This window comes from Scyliorhinus torazame, chromosome 11 (assembly GCF_047496885.1).
Source record: "Scyliorhinus torazame isolate Kashiwa2021f chromosome 11, sScyTor2.1, whole genome shotgun sequence".
Lineage (NCBI taxonomy): Eukaryota > Metazoa > Chordata > Chondrichthyes > Carcharhiniformes > Scyliorhinidae > Scyliorhinus > Scyliorhinus torazame.
This window is the reverse complement of record NC_092717.1, coordinates 187,840,015-187,864,571: the sequence shown is the minus strand read 5'-3', so window position 1 is coordinate 187,864,571 and position 24,557 is coordinate 187,840,015. Positions and strand designations below refer to the sequence as shown.

At 47.1% G+C, this 24,557-nt stretch overlaps 1 protein-coding gene and 1 long non-coding RNA gene across 2 annotated transcripts in view; one reads left to right on the top strand and one right to left on the bottom strand.

Annotated features, from left to right (window-relative positions):
- c11h1orf35 (chromosome 11 C1orf35 homolog) overlaps positions 1 to 15,547 on the bottom strand; it is a 53,535-nt gene extending 37,988 nt beyond the window's left edge. The window contains exons 1-4 of the mRNA XM_072468177.1: positions 15,397 to 15,547; positions 12,550 to 12,700; positions 5,067 to 5,112; positions 1,594 to 1,676 (exon numbers count right to left, since the gene is read on the bottom strand). Coding sequence (XP_072324278.1) covers positions 1,594 to 1,676; positions 5,067 to 5,112; positions 12,550 to 12,700; positions 15,397 to 15,487 — 371 coding nt within the window. The 5' untranslated portion in view covers positions 15,488 to 15,547. The remainder of the gene's footprint in view (positions 1 to 1,593; positions 1,677 to 5,066; positions 5,113 to 12,549; positions 12,701 to 15,396) is intronic.
- Positions 15,548 to 15,590: 43 nt separating this feature from the next.
- The window catches only part of LOC140385727 (uncharacterized), a 50,396-nt gene continuing 41,429 nt past the window's right edge, over positions 15,591 to 24,557 (top strand). Inside the window, exon 1 of the long non-coding RNA XR_011933429.1 lies at positions 15,591 to 15,694. This is a non-coding gene — a long non-coding RNA (uncharacterized lncRNA). The remainder of the gene's footprint in view (positions 15,695 to 24,557) is intronic.

The following is a 24,557-nucleotide window of genomic DNA, read 5'->3' as shown; positions in this document are numbered from 1 at the left end:
ACTGACCCAAATTAGCTGGGATGGAGAATGAACTGAGTGAGACTTACAGATTCCAATGCAGGGAGGCCCGCGAGCAATGTCCACATGTTCTCGACATGTTCGAAGCTGAAGGGGTTCTGGCAGGGGTTCGCAGATGTGATATCTGAGGTGCTGGGGGTGAAGGTGACCCAGAGTCCAGAGGTGGCGATATTCAGGGTATAGGAAGACCCGGGAGTTCAGGGAGCGAGAGAGGCCAATGTCTTTGCCTCCCTGATAGCCCGGAGATGGATTTTGCTTGGGTGGAGGGACTCCGAGCCGCCAAAAACAGGGGTGTGGATGAGCGACCTGGTGGAATTCCGGAGGCTGGAGAAGGTTAAGTTCGTCTTGAGGGAGGTCGGTCAAGGGGTTCACTCGGAGGTGGAAGCCGTTTATTGATTTCTTGAAGGAGGTTTGAGGGGTCAGCAGAGGGGAAGGCAGGATGGGAGAAGGGGGCAGGAGTGGGCGTTGGTTGTTTCTAATATTGTATGGTTGTTCTTCTGTTTTTGTTTGTTCATACGAAAATGCCTTGATTAAAATATTTTTTTTAAAAGGCACAAATCAGAAATGTAATGGAATACTTTCCACTTGCCTGGATGGGTGCAGCTCCCACAACACTCAAGAAACTTGACACTCATTGCTGCAGGCCAAGGCAGAGTGTATTTAAGACAGAGATAGATAGATTCTTGATTAATCAGGGGATCAGGAGTTACGGGGAAAAGGCAGGAGAATGGGGATGAGAAAAACATCAGCCAAGGTTGAATGGTGGAACAGACTTGATGGGCCGAATGGCCTAATTCTGCTCTTATGGACGCCATCCAGGACAAAGCAGCCTGTTTGACTGGCACCCCAACCACAAACATTCACTCCCTCTACCAATGCACAATAGCACCCGTATATACCATCTTCGAGATGCACTGCAGGAACTCACCAAGGCTCCTTGGACAGCACCTTCCAAACCCACAATAGTTACCATCTAGAAAAGCAGTGGCAGTAAACACAAGGAAACACCACCATCTGGAGGTTCCCCTCCTGACCACTCACTATCCTGTTGCTGGGTCAAAATTCTGGAACACTCTCCGTAACAGCACTGTGGGTGTACCTACACTACATGGACTGCAACGGTTCAAGGCAGCAGCTCACCACCACCTTCTCGCGGGCTTTTAGTAGTGGCCAATAAATGCTGTCATAGCCAGTGTTGCTCACATCCCAAGAACGAATAAAAAAAAATTTCTACGCTTGGTTTTCAGAGTTAACCAAAAGGCAGAACTAGATGCAAGCCTTACAAAGAGACGTCTCGGAAAGGATCTTATGGAAATATAGAAGCAATTGACCAGCAGAAATATCAACTAATTAGAGTAAAAGGCAGGTTTCAGTGATGCAAATATATGCAGGAAGGTCACGATACAATGTATACAGGAATGGTACATCCAGTAACATATCTGATATTCAGGAGTGTTATATCTAGTAATGATAGGTTAGTGTACATTTGGGAGTGTTATACACAGTAGTATACAGTATAGTGTACAATGGATAAATATGGGAGAACTAAAACTGGTAAGAAACAGCACTCCCCACCTGGAACTGCCAAGCCCAAGGACTCTATCAACATCTTTGCTGTCTGGTTCCACAACCTCACGCTTACAGACCTCCGCCAGTTCCTGAAATTAGACGAGAATGATTTTTAATAAGGCAGCGAATAACAACATACACCTTGCTACTCACAGAATCAGAATATCATACAATGGTTACAACACAGGAGATGGCCACTTGGCCTGTCAATTTTATGCCAGTTCTCTACAAGAGCAACTCAGCTAGTTCCACTCTCATCCTATACTGCTGCAGTATTTTCTCTTTAGGTGCTTTGAAATTCCCTCGAGCGCTTCAATTTAATCTGCCTTCATCACTCACAGAGGCATTCCACATCCTAACCACTTGCTCCTTAATCATTTTTCCTTCATATTGACATTGATTACTTTGCATTGTCTGGTTCTCAACCCATCTGTCTACATCCCTCACGATTTTGAACACTTCTTTCAAATCTTCTCTCAACCTTTCCTGTGGAAAACAACCCCAGCTTGTGCAATCTATCCTCATAACTGATTCTTGTAAATCTTTTTACATCCTTCCTGAAGTATGATGTCCAGAATCAGATAAAATACCCTAGTTGACACTGAACCAGTGTTTCTTAAAAGGTCCATCAAACCATTCTTGCTTTCCTGCTCTATTATGCCTCTACATATAAAGCCCAGAGTGTCATACATCTTTCCCACCTGGAATAATTTGTGGGCTAATACCTCCAGATCCCTCTGTTGCTGCAGCCTTTCCTAATGGTATCCTTTCTTTTATATTGCCTTGCCTTATTCATGTTACTAAATGATATCACTTCACATTTTCCGGCAATAAATTTCTTCTCCCACGAGTCTGCCTACGCCCTTTTTGAACTCAATCACTATCAGCCTTAAAATTTGCAATTCTTCCAAGGTTTGTGCCATCTGCAAATTTTTTAATTGTTAATATAGATCAAGTAAAGCAGTGATCCTAATACTGACCCTTGGTGACCCCATGATCTATATTCCTCTATTCCAAATAAACAACTGTTCACCACTACTCTCTGACTAAACCAACCTTGTATCCATGCTGCCATAGTCCCTTTCATTCCATGGGACTCAAATCTATTACATAGCACTTTATCAAACGTCTTTTGAAAATCCACGTACACCATACATATTAACTGTATTACTTGCACCAACCAACTCAGTTCTCCCATCAAAAAGCTCAAATCGATAAACATGATCATTACCAGTGCAGTAGATAACGGGTAGCCAATGGATGTGGTATATCTGGATTTCCAGAAAGCTTTTGACAAGGTGCCACACAAAAGGTTGCTACATAAACTAAAGATGCACGACATTGAGGGTAAAGTGGTAGCATGGGTAGAGGATTGGTTAACTAACAGAAAGTGGGGATAAATGGGTGTTTCTCTGGTTGGCAACCTGTAACTAGTGGGGTCCCTCAAGGATCAGTGTTGGGCCCGCAGTCGTTCACAATTTACATAGATGATTTGGAGTTGGGGACCAAGTGCAATGTGTCAAAGTTTGCAGACGACACTAAGATGAGTGGTAAAGCAAAAAGTGCAGAGGATACCGGAAGTCTGCAGAAGGATTTGGATAGGTTAGGTGAATAGGCTAGGGTCTGGCAGATGGAATTCAATGTTGCCAAGTGTGAGGCTATCCATTTTGGGAGGAATAACAGCAGAATGGATTATTATTTAAACGGTAAGATGTTAAAACATGCTGCTGTGCAGAGGGACCTGGGTGTGCTGGTGCACGAGTCGCAAAAAGTTGGTGTGCAGGTGCAACAGGGGATTAAGAAGGCTAATCGAGTTTTGTCTTTCATTGCTAGAGGGGTGGAGTTTAAGACTAGGGAGGTTATGCTGCAATTGTATAGGGTGTTGGTGAGGCCGCATCTGGAGTATTGTGTTCAGTTTTGGTCTCCTTACCTGAGAAAGGACATATTGGCACTGGAGGGAGTGCAGAGGAGATTCATTAGGTTGATTCCAGAGTTGAGGGGATTAGATTATGACGAGAGGTTGAGTAGACTGGGACTGTACTCACTGGAGTTTAGAAGGATGCGGGGGGATCTTATTGAAACATAAAATTATGAAGGGAATAGATAGGATAGATGCGGGCAGGTTGTTTCCACTGGTCGGGGAAAGCAGAACTAGGGGGCATAGCCTCAAAATAAGGGGAAGTAGATTTAGGACGGAGTGTAGGAGGAACCTCTTCACCCAAAGGGTTGTGAATCTCTGGAATTCCTTGCCCAGTGAAGCAGTTGAGGCTCCTTCTTTAAACGTTTTAAAGAAAAAGATAGATACCTTTCTAAAGAATAAAGGGATTCGGGGATATGGTGTACAGGCCGGAGAGTGGAGCTGAGTCCACAAAGATCAGCCATGATCTCATTAAATGGCGGAGCAGGCTCGAGGGGCCAGATGGCCTACTCCTGTTCCTAATTCTTGTGATGGGCTTTCAATAAATCTGTCCTGGCTTTACATAATTAATCCATGCTTGTCTAAATTACTTCATTTTGCCTAGGATTATAGTTTCCCAAAGGTTTTCCACCACTGAGGTTGAACTGGCTGACCTACGTAGTGTATCATAAGCACAGTACATTACAGAGAGGATTGCACACGCAGGATGCAGTACATTACACAGAGGATCACACACGCAGGATGCAGTACATTAAATAGAGGATCGCACATGCAGGGTGCAGTACATTACACAGTGGATCACACATGCAGGATGCAGTACATTAGAGAGAATCTCACATGCAGAATGCAATACATTACACAGAGGATCACACACGCAGGATGCAGTACATTACACAGAGGATCACACACGCAGGATGCAGTACATTACACAGAGGATCACACACGCAGGGTGCAGTACATTACACAGAGGATCACACACACGCAGGATGCAGTACATTACACAGAAGATCACACACGCAGGATGCAGTACATTACACAGATCACACACGCAGAATGCAATACATTACACAGAGGATCACACACGCAGGATGCAGTACATTACACAGAAGATCACACACGCAGGATGCAGTACATTACAGAGAGGATCACACACGCAGGATGCAGTACATTACACAGAGGATCACACACACGCAGGGTGCAGTACATTACACAGAGGATCACACACACGCAGGATGCAGTACATTACACAGAAGATCACACACGCAGGATGCAGTACATTACACAGAAGATCACACATGCAGGATGCAGTACATCACACAGAAGATCACACATGCAGGATGCAGTACATTACATAGAAGAGCACACATGCAGGATGCAGTACATTACACAAAGGATTACACACACAGGATGCAGTACCAGAGGATCACACGCACAGGATGCAGTACATTACACAGAGGATCACACACAGGATGCAATACATTACACAGAGGATCACACACGCAGGATATTACACAGAGTCAAACACCTGTTCTGGTGAAATTTCCATTAACTTATTCCTTACCTCTTTAGTTACTCCAGTGGGTTTCCTTTTGGGATTCTTGTACCCTCTAATGGCAACAGAAGAAAATACATCAATTTTTTGTTAAGCTCCTGCTGGAGGGATTTATTATTTTCTGGTATTTGATAAATGCCATTGGTGAGTATTATAAAATAGAAATCTCTCAATCTTACATAGAGGGCAACATCCCATCTACACCACTCCATTAAACATTCCCAGTCCAAATAAAGCCCCCTCTACGTTGCCCATCAAACACTTTCAGTCAGGTACAGTATAAGGTACAGTCTACACTGACCTATCAAACACTCCCAAGTTGACTGGAATAAGGGCAAGGTAAAAAGAGTACAGCTACCTCAACACAATCCCAGAAAACACTTGACACCAGGTACAGTCCAGGTTTGATGCTGAGCAAATCTCCCTCAATTCTGCCCCAACAAGTCTTAATTCCATTAAGAGTACCCTAATTTCCATAGCTATCTTTAATTGAATAAGATTGAATAAGACCCAATTATCATTCTAATTTTTAAAACTCATGGGATTTAAGCTGGCATATTTCCCAACACTAATGGTGATGTGAGCTGCCGACTAGAACTGCTGCAGTCCACGTTCTTCCACTCCTGGTGCTGTTAGTGAGTTCCAGGGTTTTGACAGTGATAATGAAGCAACAGTGATATAGTTCCAAGGCAGTTTGGTGTGTGGCTTGTTGGACTATCTACATGGTGCTCCCTGCTGACCTTGTCCTTCTAGGTGATAGCGGTCATGAATATGAAAGGAGCTGCTGAGACCCGCTGAGTTGCTACAGGGAACTTGTAGATTGTATACACTGCTGCCACTGTAGTGGACGAAGTGAATGTTTAAGATGGTAAATAGGGTGATGGATGGTGTTGAGCTTCTTTCAATGCTGTTGGAACTTCACTCATCCAGGCAAGTGGGGAGTATTCCATCACAATCCTTATAGATAGCGGGCAGGCGAGTTACTTGCCACAGAACTCCCAGCCTCTGGCTTGGTCTTGTAGCCACAGTGCTTATATGACTGGTCCAATTCAGTTCCTCGTCAACAACTCCCAGATGTTAATCGTGGGGAATTCAGCAATGATAATTCCAACGTCAATGGGAGATGGTTAAGTTCTTCTTGAAGGTGGCAATTAAGTGGCAATAACATTCATGCCACAGTCTAAACCAGAATGTGGTCCAGGCTTTACCACATGTGGGCACAGATTGCTTCATTATCGAAATGGAACTCAACAGAGTTCAATCATCAGTGAATATCCCCACTTCTGACCTTATATTGGAGGAAAGATTATTGATGAAGCAGCTGAAGATAGTCAGGCCCAGGACATTATCCTGAGGAACATCTGCAACAATGCCTGACGTAGTGGCATAGATCCAATGAAATCCAATGTAGCACCACTCAATGTGATGAAATGAGTGTGAAGGCGAGTCATGGTCTCCAAAAAAGTCAGATCAGTGTTGTTCATGAATTAGAATAAGACCACCTGCAAGTTGAAAGAAAAGCACTGTAGAAACATTGTATCACACAATCCCTGTGGAATGCCTTGGAGTCTTCACATTGAAGGGTAACAGTGGGAGTATATTCAAACTACTGTGTTTTCTAAATCAGGGTTGTGGTTATTGGCTAATGGAATGGACAAACAGCCTAAAGGGCATCTAGATGTGGATAAAATGTTTTTTCTGATTAACAAATGAGTCATTGACACCGTCAATGGGCATGAGATTTCAATATTCAGATACATGATATACATGTGAACTTTCAACATTTATGTGCTGAATGTTAAAATGGAAAGCAATGCTCGACTTCCTTAGTCACTGAATGATGGTAAAAGATGTAAATATACAATTACCTTTTATATGGAAAGCATCTCCTGCTAAAATGAGTGCATTGTAGCCACATCTGTGCCAAGTCAATTAGCTCTATTTGACCCTTGCCTAAACTCTCCACAGCTCCTTAGAGCCTTATTAGGTAAAGAAGTGACAGTTTCAGTACAGCTACAACATTGGCATCTACCCAGCAGGGTGGAAAATCACACAGCTCAGTCCTACCAACAAAAAGCATAACTAATCGAACATGGCCAATTACCGCCTCTGATCAACAGCATATTGATGGAAGGGATCAACAGTGCTATCAAGCCACGTTTATTCAGCAACAACCTGCTCATTGATGCTGGGTTGGGTTCCTCCAGGGTCACTCAGGCCCTGACCTTATTACAGGCTTGGTGTAAACATGGACAAAAGAGCTGAACTCGAGGTGAGATGAGAGCGACTGCCCTTGACCTCAGGGCACCATTTGACTGAGTGTGGCATCAAGGAGTCCTAACAAAACTGAAGTCATGGGAATCAGGGGGACAACTCTCCATTGGTTGGAGTCATACCCAGCACAAAGAAAGATAGTTGTGGTCGTTGCAAATGAATCATCTCAGTCCCAGCATATCGCTGCAGGAGTTCCTCAGGGTAGTGTCAGAGGTCCAACCATCTTCAGCTGATTCGATGATCTTCCATATATCACAAGGTCAGAAGTGGGAATGACTGCACAATGTTCAGCACCATTCACAACTCCTCAAATACTGAAGCAGTCCATGTCCATATCAGCAAGACCCGGACAACATTCAAATTTGGGCTGCTAAGTGGCAAGGAAAACCATGCAATACAAATGCCAGGCAATTACTATCTCCAACAAGAGAGAACTCAATCTCCCCATGATATGTAATGGCATTACCAACATTGAATCGCCCACGATCAACAACCTGGGGTTACCATTAACCAGAAATTAAACCAGAGCAGCCATATAAATGCTGTGGTTAAAAGAGATCGGAAGCTGGGAATTCTGCTCATCCCCGACTTATCAAAGCCTGTCCATCTACAAGACATAACTCAGGGCGTCACGGTAGCACAATGGTTAGCACTGTTGCTCAACAGCACCAGGGTCCCAGGTTCGATTCGCAGCTTGGGTCACCGTCTGTGCGGAGTCTGCACGTTCTCCCTGTGTCTGCATGGATTTCCTCCGGGTGCTCCGGTTTCGAAAGACATGCTGTTAGGTATTTTGCACTCAAAACCGTTTCATTTTTATTACCTAACTGCTCTGTCTCTGTGCAGCCCTTTTTAAAAATGTATTTTATTACAAACATGTATTAAAACAGGTTACAGCAAATAAACACTCCGGGATTGGATTGGATTGGATTTGGATTTGTTTATGGTCACGTGTACCGAGGTACAGTGAAAAGTATTTTTCTGCGAGCAGCTCAACAGATCATGAAAAGCATACTTCCCAGCAATCAACAAGACAGTCTGTACAGATTTTTAATTTGGACATTCTGAGTTCTTCCTCTGTATACCTGAACAGGCGCCGGAACTTCATTGCAGTGTTAATGTAAGCCTACTTGTGACAATAAAGGAGTCCACTTGCCTAGTTGCAGCAGCTCCAACAACACTCAAGAAGGTCGACACCATCCAAGACAAAGCAATCTGTTTGATTGGCACCCCATCTATACCTTAAATGTTCACTCTTTCCAGCACTGCTTCAGTGCACAGTGTCAGCAGTAAATGCGATCTACAAGATGCACTGCAGCAACTTGTCTTTCTGCCTTCAACAGCACCTTTGAAATCCAAGGTCTCTACCACGTAGGACAAAGGCAGCAAAAGCATGGGAACACCACCACCTGCAAATTCCCCCCAAGCCACAGACCATTGTGACTTGGAAATATGTCGCTATTCCTTCACTGTCACTGGATCAAAAGCCTAGAACTCCCTAACAGCGCTGTGGATGTACCTACACCACAGGGAGTGCAATTAGGGATGCCCATCAAATGCTGACTTAGCCAGTGAAGTCCATGCCCTTTGAAAGAATAAAATAAAACATACTGGACACAAAGAAGTAGGTATTAGCAATTCACAATTATTGCAGTTTTCTCTCTTTAAAAATTTTAATTATTTATACCTTTTAATGTTCAAAATGTTAATTACGCCAATCATGGTCGAGGGTTGGGATGGTATATACATAGAATAATGGCTGCTCACAAATGTATAGAGGTTGGATCCTATGTGCAGAATAATGAACACCCAGTGTGATTTAAAAAAAGTCACTTGCTGGGGTCCAACCATCGTGAAGTTAAATCGATAGCAAGGAGCGATATAGGATCAGGAGGCATAGAATCTCTGTGGGTAGAGTTGAGCAATCACAAAGGTAAAAAGAACCTGATGAGAGTTATGTACAGGCCCCCTAGCAGTAATCAGGAGGTGGGGCAGAAAATAAATCAGGAGATAGAAAAGGCATGTAAAAAAAGCATAGGCATGTAAAAAAGACAATATTACAATAATCATGGGGGACTTCATTATGCAGGTGGACTGTGAAAAACAGGTTGGTAGTGGATCCCAAGAAAAGGAATTTGTGGAATGTCTAAGAGATGATTTTTTGGAGCAGCTTGTGACAGAGCCTACTAGGGAACAGGGAATTCTGGATTTGGTGATGTGTAATGAGGCAGACTTGATTAGGGAACTTTAGGTGAAGGAACCCTGAGGGAGCAGTTACCACAATATGGTAGAATTTACCCTGCAGTTTGAGAAGGAGAAGCTGCAATCAGACATAACGGTATTACAATTAAATAAGGGTAACTACAAAGACCTGAGGGAGGAGCTGGCCAGAGTTGATTGGAAAAGGAGCCTAGCAGGGAAGACAGTGGAACAGAAATGGCAGGAGTGTTTGGGGGTTATTCAGGAGGCACAACAGAAATTCATCCTAAGGAGGAAGAAACATGCTAAGGGGAGGACAAGGTGTCCATGGCTGATGCGGGAAGTCAAGGACAGCTTAAAAGCTAAAGAAAAAGCATACAAAGTGGCGAGGATTAGTGGGAAGCCAGAGGATTGGGAAGCCATTAAAAGCGAGCAGAGGACAACTAAAAAAGCAATAAGGGGGAGAAGATGAAGTATGAGTGCAAGCTAGCTTGTAAAATAAAGGAAGATAGGAAGAGTTTTTTTCAATACATAAAAAGAAAGGCAAAAATAGACATTGGACCACTGGAAAATGTAGCTGGAGAAGTAATAATAGGAAACAAAGAAATGGCAGACGAACTGAATAGTTACTTTGCATCAGTCTTCACGGTGGTAGACACCTGTGGGATGCCAGAGCTCCAGGAGAACTAGGGGGCAGAGGTGAGTGTAGTGACCATTGCTAAGGAGAAGGTTCTGGGGAAAATGAAAGGTCTGACGGTGGATAAATCACACACCCCAGGGTTCTAAAAGAAATAGCTGAGGAGATTGTGGAGGCATTGGTGATGATCTTTCAGGAATCACTGGAGCAGGAAGGATCCCAGAGGTCTGGAAAGTGGCGAATGTAACACCACTGTTTAAGAAGGGAGGGAGGCAGAAGACGGGAAATTATAGGCCGGTAAGCCTGACTTCGGTGACAAGGTGCCGCATAGGAGACTGTTAAATACGTTAAGGACCCATAGTGTTACGGTTAAGATCCTGGCATGGATAGAGGATTGGCTGACTGGCAGAAGGCAGAGAGTGGGGATAAAGGGGTCTTTTTCAGGATGGCAGCCAGTGACTAGTGGTGTACCTCAGGGGTCGGTGCTGGGACCACAACTTTTCACAATATACATTAATGATCTGGAGGAAGGAACTGAAGGCATGGTTGCTAAGTTTGCAGATGATACAAAGATCTGCAGAGGGGCAGGTAGTATTGAGGAAACAGGCGGGTTTCAGAAGGATTTGTTCAGGCTAGGTGAGTGGGCAAAGAAGTGGCAGATGGAACACAATGTGGAAAAGTGTGAGGTTATGCACTTTGGAAGGAGAAATGGAGGCACAGACTATTTTCTAAATGGGAAGATGCTTAGAAAATCAGAAGCACAAAGGGACTTGAGTCCTTGTTCACGATTCTCTTAAGGTTAACGTGCAGGTTCAGTCGGCAGTTAGGAAGGCAAATGCAATGTTAGCATTCATGTCGAGAGGGCTAGAATACAAGACCAGGGATGTACTTCTGAGGCTGTAAAAGGCTCTGACCAGACCCCATTTGGAGTATTGTGAACAGTTTTGGGCCCCGTATCTAAGGCCTTGGAAAGGGTCCAGAGGAGGTTCACAAGAATGTTTCCTGGAATGAACAGTTTGTCTTATGAGGAACGGTTGAGGACTCTGGGTCTGTACTCGTTTGAGTTTAGAAGAATGAGGGCGGATCTTATTGAACCTTACAGGATACTGCGTGGCCTGGATAGAGTGACGTGGAGAGGATGTTTCCACTTGTAGGAAAAATTAGAAGCAGAGGACACAATCTCAGACTAAAGGGACGATCCTTTAAAACAGAGATGAGGAGGAATTTCTTCAGCCAGAGGGTGGTGAATCTGTGGAACACTTTGCTGCAGAAGGCTGTGGAGGCCAAATCACTGAGTGTCTTTAAAACAGAGATAGACAGGTTTTTGATCAATAAGAAGATCAGGGGTTATGGGTAGAAGGCAAGAGAATGGGGATGAGAAAATATCAGCCATGATTGAATGGCGGAGCAGACTCGATGGGCCAAGTGGCATAATTCTGCTCCTATGTCTTATGGTCTTATCACGTTTGAACAAGCAGATCTTATACTGAACCTTACTACATGGGACACATACATAGAATGCAGCAGGGCACCTGTCCATGGAGGTACCTTTATTGACGCATTGAGGGACGTAGGTGTGAGTGGCAGAGTTTACAATCTACAGCTCGACACCAGGAAGTCTGGGTTCAAAACCCAAGGCAGGAGAGAAGTCAGTGACGGTGGCTGAGAAATAGCAATGTGCTGAGAAATGCAGTGTGCCACATTTTACAAACCAAACAGAGTCAAAGAAGTTATTTTATAAAATATAAAATTTGTATCCTCAAATGTTCAAATCTCACCCCCCTCCCTGGCTCTGGGCTTCTTCACCTCCTTGTGCATTTCCCACTTGTTTTGCGCCATCATCATTGGCTGTACTTTCAACCATCAAGACTCGAAGCACTAGAATTCCCTCCCCATACCTCCCTCTCCTCTAAGTGCTGCTTAAAACGTATCTTTTTGACAAAGCTTTTGGGCATCTGTCTCAATATTTCCTTCTTCAACATAGTAACAATTGTGGTTGAAATGGCAATCCTGGGAAACTCTTTGGGATATTTTAACTAGGTAAATAGCACCACATAAATCCAAGTTGTTGTTATAGTCAAGACTCTCTCCACTCTTCCCCCTAACCTCAACACACCAGGCTACAAATGAAGAAATAAAGAAATACACTGCTTAGTGTTGAGCTATAGAGAGAGAGATCAGGAACAATTTTGCACTCTAGTGCCAACCGATCTTTAGTTTGCTGGCAATGGGGTATGGCCCTCACAGCTGAATGACTTTGCAGCTGACCTAGGGAAGCTTGTGAGAGGTGCAGCAGGAATGTTTCTGCCCATGGAACTGTAGCCCGTAACCTTAAGGGGAGGAGGGAGACAATGGGAGGGAGTATCGGTTATTCTCAACACTCACAGTGCCGCCATGAGGGCCTCTTGCTCAGCTTTTCGAACAGCCATCAATTCCTCGCTGCGAGACTGTGCCATGTCAGCTTTCTTCTCCTTTGCGTACCAGGTCAGGTCCTTCCCTTTCTGCCATCGTCCAACTGGCGCCATCAATGAATTTCCTGCATGCAGTGACAAACAAGACTCAAATAAGGATGTATATATATATTTTTTTAAACAACAACAAATCCTCAGGTGAGACCACTTCAGACAGTTGCTCAGGGTCCCACCTTGGGAGTCACGACAAAACTTCACATTAAAAGTCCATGGCCTGTCGCTCCAATAATCACCTGTACCAATCTTCTGCCAACAATATCTGCTGTCAATTCTCTGTGTCTGTGCAACCAGCCATTACCAAATAGGTCCACAATTTCTAATGTTTCATATCTAAAAAAATAATTCTGACGCATGATTTTACTCACTCCGGATACTGGACCTTTGCCACTGAATGTGGCCTGTCAATGCAAACTACTTGTTTATCATCAACATAGTGGCACACTAACCTTTTCTTATTTAACAGTAATATAAGTAAACTGACAAAAATCTACCCAATACCCCTTTCAACTTGCCCCACTCTAACACACACACAAAGCAGAAGGAAAGGGTGGTGGGGAGGGAAGAATATAATGATAAAATAAAAGGATAAAGGGTCTCTGATGCACTAAAATGGCTTCCAATGATGTCTTTCTGAAGTTCAAACTTTCATTTCAGTATTTTTTCCTTCCAGGCTTGAGGTTGTCTACTTCCTCTGTAGATTCAAGATCATTTCAAATTAAAGTAACGCTGTGCCAGGCACTCGCTTGTTTTAGAACAAAAAAAGCAGTTCTTTACTTCAGCAGCAAGAGAGAGAGTAAAGACTGTTCCTTCTCCTTTCAAGGACTAATCAGTTCTGCCCAGCTCTCAAAGTCTGAGAACACGCACCAACAGATTCAAAAACAGCTTCTTCCCCGCTGTTACCAGGCTGCTGAATGAACCCTTTATGGACTGAACTGATCTCTCCGCACATCTTCTCTTCTGTTCTCTCCAAACCACTCAGTTCATAGGCAATTAGGGATGAGCAAAGTATGCTGACCTTGCCGCAACACACACATCCCATGAATTACCTCTTCAACCTCTTCTCAGGGATTACCCCTTCTGTGATTACTGATTACCCTGATCCCGCCGCCACCCCCCCCCCCCCCCCCCACCCCCACCCCCCTACAATCCCTGGATTCCTTTAGCCCCAAGAGCAGTTTCTAATTCCTTCTTGAAATTACACAACATTTTGGCCTCAACTACTTTTTTGTGGTAGAGAATTCACAGATTCACTACTCTCTGGGTGAAATTTCTCCTCACCTCAGTCCTAAAAGGTTTACCCCTTATCCTCAAACTATGACCCCTAGTTCTGGATTCCCCCACCCTCTGGAACATTCTTTCTGAATCCACCCTGTCTAATCCTGTTATAATTTTGTATGTTTCTATGCGATCCCCTCTCACTCTTCTAAACACCAATAAATATAATCCTACCCGATTTAGTCTCTCCTCAAATGACAGTCATGCCATCCCAAAATCAGCTTGGTAAACCTTTGCTGCACTCCCCCATAGCAAAAACATCCTTCCTCAGATAAGGATACCAAAACTGCACACAATAGCCCAGGTGTGGCCTCACCAATGCCCTATACAATTGCAGCAAAACATCTATTCCGAAACTCAAATCCTCTCACTATGGAGGCCAACATACCATTTGCCTTCTTTACTGCCTGCTATACCTGCGCGCTTACTTTCAGCAACTGATGCATGAGGATATCTAGGTCTTGCTGAGTATCAACCTCTCAATTTACACCCATTCAAATAATAATACTTTTGCTATCAAAGCAGATAACCTCACATTTATCCATACTATACTGCATCTGCCACTCAATCAGTCAAAATCCCGTTGAAGAATCTTTGCATCCTCCCCACAGCTCACCCTCCCACCCAACTTTGTATTAACTGCAAATTTGAAGATAATACAATTAGTTCCCTCGTCCAAATCATTCATATATAACGTGAACAGTTGGGGCTCCTGCGGTATCCCACCAGTCACTGCCTGCTGATCAGAAAAAGACCCATTTATTCCAACTTTTTGTTCCTATCTGCTAACCAGCTTTCTATCTATCTCAAGACACTACCTGTAATCCCATGCGCTTTAACTTTGCATATTAATCTGCTATGTGAGACCTTGTCCAACGCCTTCTGAAAGTCTAAAGAAATGGTGTGGGCGGCACGGTAGCACAAGTGGCTAGCACTGTGGCTTCACAGCACCAGGGTCCCAATTCTGCACTGTATGTTCCATGTTCTAAACCATATCCACCAGGTCTCCCTGGTCAACTCTACTAGTTACATCCTCAAAGAATTCCAGTAGATTTGCCAAGCATGATTTCAATTTCATAAATCTATGCTGATTATGATTACACGACTGCTTTCCAAATGCTGTTCCATAAAATCCTTGATAATTGACTCAAGTAACTTCCCTACTGATGTTCGGCTCACAGGTTCAGTTTTCTCTCTACCGCCCTTTTTGAATACTGGGGTTACATTAGCTTCCCTCCAATCTGGAGGGACCATTCCACGTCCAAAATGACCACCAATGAATCTACTGTTTCTAGAGCCACTTCCTTCAGTACTCTGGGATGAAGATTATCAAGGCCCTGTAGATTAGTCCGCCTTCAGTCCCATTAATTTCCCCAAAACCATATCTTTCCTAATACTAATTTCCTTCAGCTCCTCATTGTAACTTGTGTTTCTCAGGACCTCCCCAAACCCCCTCCCTTCCCCCATTCCCCGGGTCTCTCCTTACCCAGGTAGTTCTCCCGATGTTTATCCGCTTTCACCTCCTCCCAGGTGAACTGATCCTGTCCGCCGCGTACCCCTCCCCGGGCCGAGCCCATTATTTTACAGCCGGCCACAAGACAACAAAACACGGGACCGATCCCGTCACATCCACAGCCCCGACCTCGCAGAAAAAACTACTACGACTTCCTTCTGAAATGCGGCCTAGGTTGATGACGATTTAGCACCGCCATCTTATTGAGGGGCATCTTTCGTGCAGTTGGAACGCGTGCGACGCCATATTATTGAGGGGCATCTTTCGTGCGGTGAGATATCGTGTGCCACCATCTTATTCAGGGGCATCTTCCATGCGGTTCGAAACCCTGCGCCGCCATCTTATTAGGGTCATCTTTCGTGCAGTTAGAAACCGTGTGCCGCCATCTTATTGAGGGGGGATAATCTCTGCGGTTCGGAGCAGCGCGCCGCCATCTTATTGAGGGTCATTTTTCATGCAGTTAGAAACCGTGTGCCGCCATCTTATTGGGGGGCATCTTCCGTGCGGTTCGGAGCTGTGCGCCTCCATCTCATTGAGGGGCATTTTCCCTGCGGTCAGAAACCTTACGTCGCCATTTTATTGAGGGGCATCTTCCTTGTGGTGAGAAACCGTGCGTCGCCACCTTGTTGAGGGGCATCTGGCGTGCAGGCTGAAAGCATTAGACGCCATCTTTGTGTGAGGCTTAACCTCTGCCGCCCTCTAGTGTATGGGAGAAAAAGATGGCGAGGCTCCGCAGGTTAGACAGCTGCTGGAAACATGCGCCGTTTCCCTTTCTCCACCTAACCTACTGCATATTTTCATCAACTTATGTTATTTCAGACTTCTGGCATCCGCATTTTTTTGGTTGCTTTTTCTGTCATATCTCACTGGTTTTGTGCAGAGCAAAGATTTCCTCGTCTGTGTTGGCTCTGGCGAGGGGGATTCCAACCCCCACTCTCAAAGATGCTTTAAAATCTTCATTCAAACAATGCTTTCCCTCAGCTGTTTACATCAAAGATCCTGCTCCAGGTTTTCCAACTTTCCTTTAAAACAACGCTTTCTCGGGACGCCATGGTGGCACACTGCTGCCTCACAGCACCGAGGACCCGGGTTTGATCCTGGCCCCGAGTCACTGTCCATGAGGAGTTTGCACATTCTCCCTATGTCTGCGTGGTCTCACCCCCAACAAACCCAAATATGTGCAGGGTAGGTAGATTGGCTCTGCTAAAATTGCCCTTAATTGGAAAAGAAAAAGAATTGGGCACTCTTAAGTTAATTTTTAAAAATAACACTATCTCAGTTGTTTTGGCAAGGAGCCACCTCCTGGTTTTCCATCTCCTTTCAGTCTTTGTCTTGAATTACCACATGCATTCATGTTTCTACACTGATGCACTATCAATTCCGCCGAGAGTAGAGATTAATCGAGGCTTTATTACACAGAGATGTGTGGCCTCCTACAGCTGCTGCCGAAATGGCTGCAGTTCGGAGAGCACACACATTTATACTCCGCCTACTGGGCGGAGCCAGCAGGCAGGGATCTACCCCCATACCTGTAGTACAGGGGCCTTACCGTAATACCCTCGAATGCAGTGCAGTATATACAATATAATACAACAGTGGTGACTACCACATTCAACCCCTGTTAAAAATGAGTCCAGCGGGGGTGGTGGAAAACTATTTACATACAGGTTGTCATTAAAATTTCAGAGGTTACAAATTTAGACGGACGGGTGCATTGATCCGTCGTTGAGAGCGCCGCAGTGCTGGTGGCGAGTCAGGCGTTGGCTCGGTCGTCAGTGACTCCGGGAGCGTGTCGACATCCTCTTCATCCCCAGGTGGGACCAAGGGGAGGACGGATTGTCCTGGAGCGGGGGCTGTGGTGGGGTGCGCTGGGGGAAGGAAGGGTGGCGCCGGGGCAGAGGGGGGAGGGGGGACCCAGCTGGTGTCAGGTCCCTGAGGGAGACTGTGTCTTGGCGGCCGTCGGGGTATGCTACGTAGGCATACTGCGGGTTTGCGTGGAGTAGCTGTACCTTCTCAACCAACGGGTCCGTCTTGTGGAGCCGCACGTGCTTGCGGAGGAAAACGGGTCCTGGAGCTGCCAGCCACGTTGGGAGAAAAACCCCGGAGGTGGACTTCCTGGGGAAGGCAAAGTGGCGTTCATGGGGGGTTTCGTTAGTCGCCATGCACAGGAGCGACCGAATGGAGTGAAGTGCGTCGAGGAGGACCTCCTGCCAGCGGGAGGCCGGGAGATTTATGGACCGTAGGGAAAGCTGGACAGCCTTCCAAACCGTCCCATTCTCCCGCTCCACCTGCCCGTTTCCCTGGGGGTTGTAGCTGGTCGTCCTGCTCGCGGCAATGCCCCTGTTGAGCAGGTACTGGCGCAGCTCATCGCTCATAAATGAGGATCCCAGGTCGGTGTGGACCTTGGCGGGGAAACCGAACAGAGCGAACAGGTGGCAGACGTCATATCGGGGCATGGGATGGCGAAGGGGAATGTGGAATATTCGTCGACCACATTGAGAAAATACGTGTTGCGGTCGTTGGAGGGGAGGGGCCATTTGAAGTCCACACTGAGGCGTTCAAAGGGGCGGGAGGCCTCCACCAGGCGCGCGCAGTCCGGCTGGCAGAAGTGCGGTTTACACTCCGCGCAGACATGGCAGTCTCTGGTGACAGCCCTGGCTTCCTCGATGGACTAGGGCAGTTTGCGGGCCTTAATGAAGTGATAAAATCGGGTGACCCCTGGGTGACAGAGATCGTCTTGCAGGGTCTGGAGTCGGTCCACTTGTGCGCTGGCACATGTACCTCGGTACGGCATCGGGGGGCTCGTTGAGCTTACCGGCGATACAAAATCTCGTAATTAAAGGTGGAGAGCTCGATCCTCCACCGCAAGATCTTATCATTTTTGATCATACCCCGCTGTGTGTCGTTATGCATGAAGGCAACCGACCATTGGTCTGTGAGGAGAGTGAATCTCCTGCTGCCCAGGTAATGCTTCCAGTGACGCACAGTTTCAGCGATAGCTTGGGCTTCCTTTTCGACGGAGGAGTGCCGAATTTCAGAGGCATGGAGGGTGCGGGAAAAGAATGCCACGGGCATGCCTGCATGGTTGACGGTGGCGGCCAGAGCGACGTCTGATGCAACGCTCTCGACTTGGAAGGGGAGTGTCTCGTCGACCGCGTGCATCGCGGCCTTGGCGATGTTGGCCTTGATACGATTGAAGGCCTGGTGAGCCTCGGCCGTCAGTGGGAAACCGGTGGAGTGGATGAGTGGGCGGGTCTTGTCCGCATAGTTAGGGACCCACTAGGCGTAGTACGAAAAGAACCCCAGGCATCGTTTGAGGGCCTTGGGGCAGTGGGGAAGGGGGAGATCCATGAGGGGGCGCATGCGATCGGGGTCGGGCCCTAGAACTCCGTTCTGAACCACATAGCTGAGGGTGGCTAATCGGTTCGTGCTGAACACACACTTCTCCTTGTTGTAGGTTAGGTTGAGGAGTTTGGCGGTGTGGAGAAATTTGGAAAGGTTAGCGTCGTGGTCCTGCTGGTCGTGGCCGCAGATGGTGACGTTATCCAGGGACGGGAAAGTGGCCCGCAACCCGTACCGGTCAACCATTCGGTCCATCTCCTGTTGGAAGACCGAGACCCCGTTAGTGACGTCGAAGGGAACCCAAAGGAAATGGTAATGGCGGCCGTCCGCTTCAAACGCGGTGTACTGGCGGTCCGCGTTACGAATGGGGAGCTGGTGGTGGGCAGATTTCAGGTCCACTGTCGAGAAGACCCGGTACTGTGCAATCTGATTGGCCATATCAGATATGCGTGGGAGGGGGTACGCGTCGAGCTACGTGTACCGATTGGTGGTCTGACTGTAGTCAACGACCATTCTGTTTTTCTCCCCCGTTTTCACCACTACCACTTATGCTCTCCAGGGGCTGTTGCTGGCCTCGATGATACCTTCCCACAGCAGCCGCTGGACCTCAGACCTGATAAAGGTCCTGTCCTGGGCGCTGTACCGTCTGCTCCTGGTGGTGACGGGTTTGCAATCCGGGGTTCGGTTTGCAAACAGAGAAGGCGGGTCGACCTTAAGGGTCGTGAGGCTGCATACAGTAAGGGGTGGTAGGGGCCAGCCAAATTTCAGGGTTATGCTCTGGAGGTTGCACTGGAAGTCCAGGCCAAGTAGCAAGGCAGCGCAGAGGTTGGGGAGGACATAGAGCCGGAAGCCACTGCATTCTATGCCCTGGACGGTGAGGGTGGCGATGCAGTACCCCCGGATCACCACTGAGTGGGATCCGGAGGCCAGGGAGATTCTTTGGTAAATGGGGTATACCGCGAGGGAGCAGCGCCTTACGGTATCAGGGTGGATGAAGTTTCCGTGCTCCCGGAGTCCAGAAGGCAGGAGATCTCATGCCCGATGACGTTCACCTTTGTCGACGCGGTTGCGAAGTTGTGCAGTCGGGACTTGTCTATCGTGACGGAGGCGAGACGTGGCTGGTCGACGGCGGTTGCAGGCGATGAGCGGCCCGATGAGGTGCCCGATGGGCAGGGGTCCTGAGGCGGGGAAGATGGCAGCGCCCACGGGCCGCACATGTCCAGAGGCAGGAAAGAGGGCGGCGCCTTCGGGCCGCACGTGTCCTGGGGCAGGCAAGATGGCTCCACCCATTGGTTGAGAGGCAAGCAAGATGGCGGCGCCCACGGGCCGCACATGTTGTGAGGGGAGCAAGATGGCGGCACCCACGGGCCGCACGTGTTCTGAGGCAAGGAAGATGGCGGCGCCCACCGGCCGCACATGGGGTTGCAGGGACAATAGCGGCGATTGAGCGGGCCTGGCACACTGCGAAATGTCCTTTCTTGCCGCAGCCCTTGCAGAGCGCGCGCTGGCCAGCGCTGCCGGAGATGTTTTGTCTGTCCGCAGAAGTAGCACTTGGATCCCCTGGGGTTGGTTGGCTGCTACGCGGCGCAGACGTGGGATTGGCTGGGGGCGGTCACTGATGGCATCCACGATGGGTGGCCGCTGGCGATGTCCACGATGCCCAGGATGGGTGGGCCGTGCGGTCGGGGGCATATACCTGTACGTTGCGTGAGGCGACTGTGAGCGAGAGCGCTAGCTTCTTTGTCGCCGTGAGGTCAAGCATAGCCGCTTCTAAGAGCGTGTTGCAGGTGCCGGGGTTTAGATATTTCAGTAAGCTCAGGGAAGGTGGTAAAAGAGGGGGAGAGGTGGCATTATTAGTCAAGGACAGTATTACGGTGGCAGAAAGGACGCTTGATGAGGACTCGTCTACTGAGGTAGCATGGGATGAGGTTAGAAACAGGAAAGGAGATCACCCTGTTAGGGGTTTTCTATAGGCCTCCGAAAAGTTCCAGAGATGTAGAGGAAAGGATTGCAAAGATGATTCTGGATAGAACCTTTGATAAGGTTCCCCACGGTAGGCTATTGCAGAAAATACGGAGGCATGGGATTCAGGGTGATTTAGCAGTTTGGATCAGAAATTGGCTAGCTGGAAGAAGACAAAGGATGGTGGTTGATGGGAAATGTTCAGCCTGGAGTCCAGTTACTAGTGGTGTACCACAAGGATCTGTTTTGGGGCCACTGTTGTTTGTCATTTTTATAAATGACCTGGAGGAGGGCATAGGAGGATGGGTGAGTAAATTTGCAGATGACACTAAAGTCGGTGGAGTTGTGGACAGTGCGGAAGGCAGTACAAGTTACAGAGGGACATAGATAAGCTGCAGCGCTGGGCTGAGGTGGCAAATGGAGTTTAATGCAGAAAAGTGTGAGGTGATTCATTTTGGAAGGAATAAAAGGAAGACAGAATACTGGGCGAATGGTAAGATTCTTGGCAGTGTGGATGAGCAGAGAGATCTCGGTGTCCATGTACATAGATCCCTGAAAGTTGACACCCAGGTTGAGAGGGTTGTTAAGACGGCGTACGGTGTGTTAGTTTTTATTGGTAGAGGGATTGAGTTTCGGAGCCATGAGGTCATGTTGCAGCTGTACAAAACTCTGGTGCGGCCGCATTTGGAGTATTGCGTGCAATTCTGGTCGCCGCATTATAGGAAGGATGTGGAAGCATTGGAAAGGGTGCAGAGGAGATTTACCAGAATGTTGCCTGGTATGGAGGGAAGATCTTATGAGGAAAGGCTGGGGGACTTGAGGCTGTTTTCATTAGAGAGAAGAAGGTTAAGAGGTGACTTAATTGAGGCATACAAGATGATCAGAGGATTGGATAGGGTGGACAGTGAGAGCCTTTTTCCTCGGATGGTGATATCTAGCACGAGGGGGACATAGCTTTAAATTGAGGGGTGATAGATATAAGACAGATGTCAGAGGTCGGTTCTTTACTCAGAGAGTAGTAAGGGTGTGGAATGCGCTGCCTGCAACAGTAGTGGACTCGCCAACACTAAGGGTATTCAAATGGTCATTGGATAGACATATGGACAATAAGGGAATAGTGTAGATGGGCTTCAGAGCGGTGCAACATCGAGGGCCGAAGGGCCTGTACTGCGCTGTAATGCTCTATGTTCTATTATTAAATATTCAATAAAATTGTTGTTTTTCAACACATTATTTGTCATAGTCATCCATTCCATTTACGCCCAGAGCATGGATGGCTCCGAACCAAAACGAGACTCTGAAGGGGGCTCTCATGACCCGTTATATCAGCCCCCCAAAATACCACTCAACCACAACCTCCCACTCCTTCTCAAAAGGACCCTTGTGTTATGCTTTCAGTGGTGCTATGTGAAAGAAAGCTTCCATGTCCTCAGAGCACCTAAAAGTGCTTAACAATCAATTAAATACCCCTAAAGTACTGAAGTATATTCACTGTTGTAATGTAGGAGAGTTGGTAGCCATTTCCCACAAATATTGACCAGGATATCAGGAGACCTCTGCTGCTCTTCTTTGAACAGTGTCAAAAGGTATTTGTCTCACCAATTTGATTGAGTTTTTTGAAGGGGTAACCAAGAAGATAGATGAGGGCAGTGCCGTCGACGTTGTCTACATGGACTTTAGCAAGGCCTTTGACAAGGTACCGCATGGTAGGTTGTTGCAAACGGTTAAATCTCACGGAGTTGGGGAGCGTTACAGAACAAAGAGTTCTAGGGGTACAGGTTCATAGCTCCTTGAAGGTGGAGTCGCAGGTGGACAGGGTGGTGAAGAAGGCATTCAGCATGCTAGGTTTTATTGGTCAGAATATTGAATACAGGAGTTGGAACGTCTTGTTGAAGTTGTACAAGACATTAGTCAGATCACACATGGAATACTGTGTTCAGTTCTGGTCACCCTATTATAGGAAGGATATTGTTAAACTAGAAAGAGTGCAGAAGAGATTTACGGGATGCTACCAGGACTTGGTCTGAGCGAAAAGGAGAGGCTGGGACTTTTTTCCCTGGCGCGTAGGAAGCTTATGGGTGATCTTATAAAATAATGAGGGGCATAGATAAGGTAGATAGTCAACATCTTTTCCCAAAGGTAGAGGAGCCTAGAACTAGAGGGCATATGTTTAAGGTGAGAGGGGAGACACCCAAAAGACACCAGAGAGGAAATTTCTTCACACAGAGTGTGATAGTGAGAGTTTGGTGACCGAGGGAGTATAAGGCTTCATTTTTATCTAAAGTTTAGTCTTTCTTTTATTAAGTTAAGTAACTTAAAAGTTGCTGTTTGGTTTAGAAGAAGGTGAATTTTCAATAAGCTTTAAATAGGCTTCTACTTGTAGGCACTTGCAGCTGGAGCTTGTTAATTAGTTAATTGGATTAGGCCAGTTTTCAGAGGTTAGATTCACAGTATAAAAGTGATCCCCTACAGTGCAGACTTTGTTTGCACTGAGTGCTGAATTTGATGCATTTGAGTGCGATAGTGAGAGTTTGGTGACCGAGGGAGTGCTGAATTTGGTGCATTTGAGTGCGATAGTGAGAGTTTGGTGACCGAGGGAGTGCTGAATTTGGTGCATTTGAGTGCGATAGTGAGAGTTTGGTGACCGAGGGAGTGATGAATTTGGTGCATTTGAGTGCGATAGTGAGAGTTTGGTGACCGAGGGAGTTAGGTGAGGAGGGAGTAAGGTTCTCCTTTCATTTTGTTTCCGACATTTCCGCAAAGAGTGCGAAGAGAGCCAGGAGTTTACAGAAAGTGTAGCTGACTGGGAGCAGGGTCAGAGGGCGGAGATCTAGTTAGTCCACAGGGCAGCTATACTCTGTCAGGTAAGAGGGGATGGAGGCTAGGCCAGTTGCATGCTCCTCCTGTCGGATGTGGGTGGTGAGGGATACCACCGGTGTCCCCACTGACTATACCTGTGGGAAGTGCACCCAACTTCAGCTCCTCAAAGACCGGGTTAGGGAACTGGAGCTGAAGCTGGATGAACTTCGGATCATCCGGGAGGCAGAGGGGGTGATTGAGAAGAGTTACAAGGAGGTAATCACACCCAAGGTACAGGACAAGAATAGCTGGGTTACAGTCAGGGGGAAAAAAACAAACAGGCAGAAAGTGCAGGGATCCCTCGTGGCCGTTCCCCTTCAAAACAAGTATACCGTTTTGGATGCTGTTGGGGGGGATGACCTACCGGGGAAGGCCCTAGCGGCCAGGTCTCTGGCACTGAGTCTGGCTCTGGGGCTCAGAAGGGAAGGGGGGAGAATAGAAAAGCAATAGTTGTAGGAGATTCAATGGTTAGGGGAATAGATAGGAGATTCTGTGGTCGCGAGCGAGACTCCCGGAAGGTATGTTGCCTCCCGGGTGCCAGGGCCAGGGATGTCTCGGATCGTGTCTTCAGGATCCTTAAGGGGGAGGGTGAGCAGCCAGAAGTCGTGGTGCACATTGGTACCAACGACATCGGTAGGAAAAGGGGTGTGGAGGTAATAAACAAGTTTAGGGAGTTAGGCTGGAAGTTAAAAGCCAGGACAGACAGAGTTGTCATCTCTGGTTTGTTGCCGGTGCCACGTGATAGCGAGGCTAGGAATAGGGAGAGAGTGCAGTTGAACACGTGGCTGCAGGAATGGTGTAGGAGGGAGGGCTTCAGGTATTTGGATAATTGGAGCGCATTCTGGGGAAGGTGGGACCTGTACAAGCAGGACGGGTTGCATCTGAACCAGAGGGGCACCAATATCCTGGGATGGAGGTTTTCGAGTACTCTTCGGGAGGGTTTAAACTAATTTGGCAGGGGAATGGGAACC